The sequence below is a fragment of the Manihot esculenta genome, chromosome 3 (genome assembly GCF_001659605.2).
Source record: "Manihot esculenta cultivar AM560-2 chromosome 3, M.esculenta_v8, whole genome shotgun sequence".
NCBI classification, from domain to species: Eukaryota; Viridiplantae; Streptophyta; class Magnoliopsida; order Malpighiales; family Euphorbiaceae; genus Manihot; species Manihot esculenta.
The window spans coordinates 32,242,534-32,246,805 of NC_035163.2; the positions used below are offsets into that span (position 1 = coordinate 32,242,534).

Here is a 4,272-nt window from a genome sequence, read left to right on the forward strand (position 1 = left end):
AAAAAAATAATAAATTATGTAAAAATATGTTCTTTTAGACTTGAATTTAATTGTTTAATTTATTTTTAGTGATTTATTTTTTTTTTTTGAAATGGAAGTGATTTAATTTATTGTAATTTAAATTGAGTGTTCTAATTATAATATGCAAAACCACCCGTATTACTTGTTTTTGCTTTCTCTGCGAGTAATTGTGCATTGGAAATCTCAGTTCTTCAAGCATTGCACAAGCAACAAGAAATGTCAGACGGAAATCATTCCCACGAGAAATTGCATTAAACATTGTGCCATTCATCGCCCTAAAGAACCATAAAAAACCACCGCTTAAAAGCCAAAACGATTTCAGTTAATTATTTTTACAATTTCTAGCAAATTGTTTGCCACGTTCTTTCGTCATACTTACAACCAAATCCACTTACGGATGCAAAAAATATCTGTATCATCTTGTCTGCAGAAGTGGAAAACAGAAAAGAGCTACACAAAATCAGTAACAAACGCCTGTGTACTTCAAACCTGGGCTTCACAGCTCCCAAGCTCGCAAGTCCTTGCCAATCTCGAAGGCCACATGAGCATCGATGCAAGCCTGCAAAACCTGCTCATAAGAGAGATTCTCAACATCCCAATCACTCATGCTGATATCCCTCTCCAATCTCACCCCCTTGTAGCCTAAATGCTCCTCCACAATCCTCTCCACCGAAGCCCTAGCAAGAGACTCTCCATCTCTAGTACGTACATACCTTCTCAAATCCACAAGTCTGTGAACCCTCAACTCGTGTTCCGTCATCCACAGCTTCTTCTCGTCCGAGCCATTCCAAATCCCAACGAAAGTGGTGTTGGAGTCCAAGAGAAAGCGTCGAAGAATGAGCGGAACGGTAGCGGCTAGAGAAAGTTGGATGATCAAGCAGCGAGAGCCCACGCAGAGCTGGAGAGTATCGGCGGCAGTGTTGGGTGGAGTCCACTGAACACCAAGGCCGACGACAAGGCGACCAAGATATCTTCGGCGGAGGAAGAGAGTGGTGCGAAGCCATTTCCGTACGACGGTGGCGGAGGAAGTGACAGTGACTTCGATGGGAGTGTCGAAGAACTGAACAGAGTATAAGCGGAAGTCACATGGGTGGCTTCTGGCGATGGAGATTTTCGGCGTCATTGTGGTGAAGAAATGGCATGTGGCGGGGACTGACAGGGAGGGGAAGTACTCTGTAAGACTGTAACCGTTGGAAGAAGGCAATAAGTAAATCGAATTTGATTTTGTGATCGAGTGCGGTTCTGCTTCTGTACGTGAGTATGGGCTCGACTGCGATTTCGTGACCCACCTTCAAAATAAATCGAATTTAAAATCCAGCACCAAGATGTTAACCCAAAAATAAATAAAGTATTTTTGAAGGAAATTAAAGAGTAATATGCCTTCATCATTAATCTTATGTGAAATCTTGTTTTTTTATTTAATATACAAAATTTTGAAAAAGCAGTTAAAAGAATTATTTTATAAAATTGTTAATGATAATTCTCTTTCATTTTATTAATGCATCTATTTCATCATTAAATTATTATCAAATAATAAGTTAAATATATTAAAAGTTAAAAATTATAACTAACTTCCTTCATCCTGTAAGATTATTTTTTCATTTTTTTAAATTATAAACCACTTTCTTAAAATAGTGATTTATCTATCTATCTTATTAACTTTTTATATAGTCATAGTTTTTTAAATTTTAATGAAATAATTCAGTGGAAATTATATTAAAAAGGTAAAATAAATAAAAAAGCTACTCTAAAAAATAATTGTTCTTGAAATTTTTTTGCCAACAACCAATTAGTCCAAGAACAAAATTTTGAACTCAATTACGAGGCAATTTCTATACCAAAACTTCTCTAAAAACAATCAAAATCTAGCACATGAAATTCAACAATTTGCCATGGTTGAAAACGCACATAGCACATTACAGAACAAGGGTTTCATGAAGAAAATTCACCCCAACTTATATTGAATTCCTTTTACAATAGATCAAATATCAAAATGAATGGAACAATAAAATGCATAACAAAAAGAATGATTCCCTCACTCCTTTGCGTAAGACTCATGCAGCGATTGGCCAATCGCAGCGTAAAGGGTCGCTAGGTCTAAGAGTTGGGTTCATGGCCAATATTTTTGTGTTTTTGGATCAAGTGGGTTTTCGTCTCTGCTAGAAAATCACAACATGCAGATGGGAAAATGACACCGTGTTGTTGTTTTGTCTCATTTCACGGCAAGTAATTATGCATTAAATATCAGTTTTCTCATATTGAAATGTCATTCATCGAGATTTCAAGAAGCTACACACACGCAGAATAAATTCGACTACATATGTTACCATTCAAGAATATCAAACTCATCAAAAAGACAACCGCTTAAGCCCTAATTCAATAGGAAATGATCGTTTTCAGTTAGAATTTCCAGTTATTCACAAATTTTCATGGATTATCGTAGCTATATCAGAATCATCTCCATGGAAGAAAATAAATTCTGCAGTCTTTTTAGCAAAGTAAAAAATGCTCACCAACCAATTCATAACAAACCTATACATGCGCTTCCAAACAAATGATCTTCACAGCTCCCAAGCCTGCTTGTTCTTGCCAATCGCAAATGACACATAAGAAGCAACACAAACCTTGTAACGATCCGGAAATCCGGACCGCTACCGGCGCTAGGATCCAGATCGGTTTAAGGCCGCCGAGACCCGTAGCAAGCCTGCTATACTCTCTGGGTACCTGTAAAATCCCATAAATGATCACACATAACCTGTAACCATTAAAAACTCAACCCTGTCTCATGGTTCAACCTGTGCATGCACTAACTCTGTACACAGACCCCCTTACCAGAGCACTCATTAAAGCCCTGGCTGAGTCCACACAGTATATGTTAAACCTGGTCATCCACACTCAGCAACTAGACATATCCATAAAACAGACCATGTATACATAAGAGGGATTTACATCACGTCTGGGTCAAGCACAAAACTATACATAGCTCGTTATAAGGTTTACATCTCTTTACAATTTGACATGTCCACACTAATCGATTACATATCTCTTTACTCTTTCTGACCTCTGTTGATCCTCCCCTGACCTCTGAGCCTGCAAAACTGTGGTTAAGGGGAAGGGGTGAGCTATAAAGCCCAATGAGTAGAAACAAAGAAAACAGTTCATTAGTGCACGCTCTTATGAATGCGTCACAGCACAAACATTTCATATCACGGATGGACATGACCACCAAAACTCCCTTCTGTGTCAGTATGCCTGGCCCGGCCAGGTCTTATAACCCCTGTATGCCTGGCCCAGCTAGGTCTTACAACGTTCGTATGCCTAGCCCGGCCAGGTCTTACAACATCTGTATGCCTGGCCCGGCCAGGTCTTACAACAGCTCTAGGGCTATTGGGGCCGCCTTGGTCCATCCACATCATCATAGTCATCATATTATGCAATGTGCCATATTCGTGAAACTAGTGCAATCAACCTACTATAATCATCATGATGCATGAACATGCTTTAGGCATTCGATTTCTTTAAAACATAACAGTTGAAATCTAGTTCTACTCACCTCTGGCTAACTCTAAATACTCTGAAGCAGTGCTTACTGCTGCTCTCGTCGGTTCCTCTAGTCCGTTCCTACACAGGTGGACTCAACATGAGGGACCAAACGAACTCAAGAACAACTCTATAAAACTCCCCAAAACCCTCATAAAACATCCTACAACATTCACATAAAACATGCAAAAGAAGGCTGGACAGGGCACTTTCGGCGGCAGGTTCGGCGGCCGAAAGTCCCTTCTAGAGACGAAACTCAAGCACCTTCGGCGGCCGAACTTTACTTTCGGCAGCCGTTCAACCCTTTCGGGGGCAAGGTTCGGGGGCTGAAAGGCACTCCAGAGACGAAAGTCTCTAACCTTCGGCGGCACCTTCGGTGGCCGAAACCCCGCTCCAGAGCCGAAAGTCCAAACCTTCGGGGGCGAGCTTTGTAATACCCGGCTAGACTCCGGTATCGGAATTCCTATCGTCCGGTGGAATCTCGGATGTCGGAAGCCTCTAGTAGGGTAAAACCATGTTTTTATAAAATGTTTTAATGTGTTTTATGTTTTAAGCATGAAAGAAAATGAGTTTTTGCATGAAAATAGCATTTGAGGAAAACTCAGGTTCGGCCGCCGAACATGCATGCGTTGCGGGTGTGCTTTAGGCCCCCGAAAGCATAAGTGAGGGAAGTCCAGGTTCGGCTGCCGAACCTCAAGTTCGGCCGCCGAA

General features: G+C 40.6%; 1 protein-coding gene across 1 annotated transcript; it reads right to left on the bottom strand.

The window, feature by feature from the left end:
- Positions 1–269: 269 nt before the first annotated feature.
- Positions 270–1,371, bottom strand: LOC110612370. The gene has a single exon (XM_021753143.2). It carries the CDS (start codon positions 1,142–1,144, stop codon positions 518–520), a length of 627 nt encoding a protein of 208 aa, XP_021608835.1. The 5' UTR covers positions 1,145–1,371; the 3' UTR covers positions 270–517.
- Between the last annotated feature and the right edge of the window lie 2,901 nt (positions 1,372–4,272).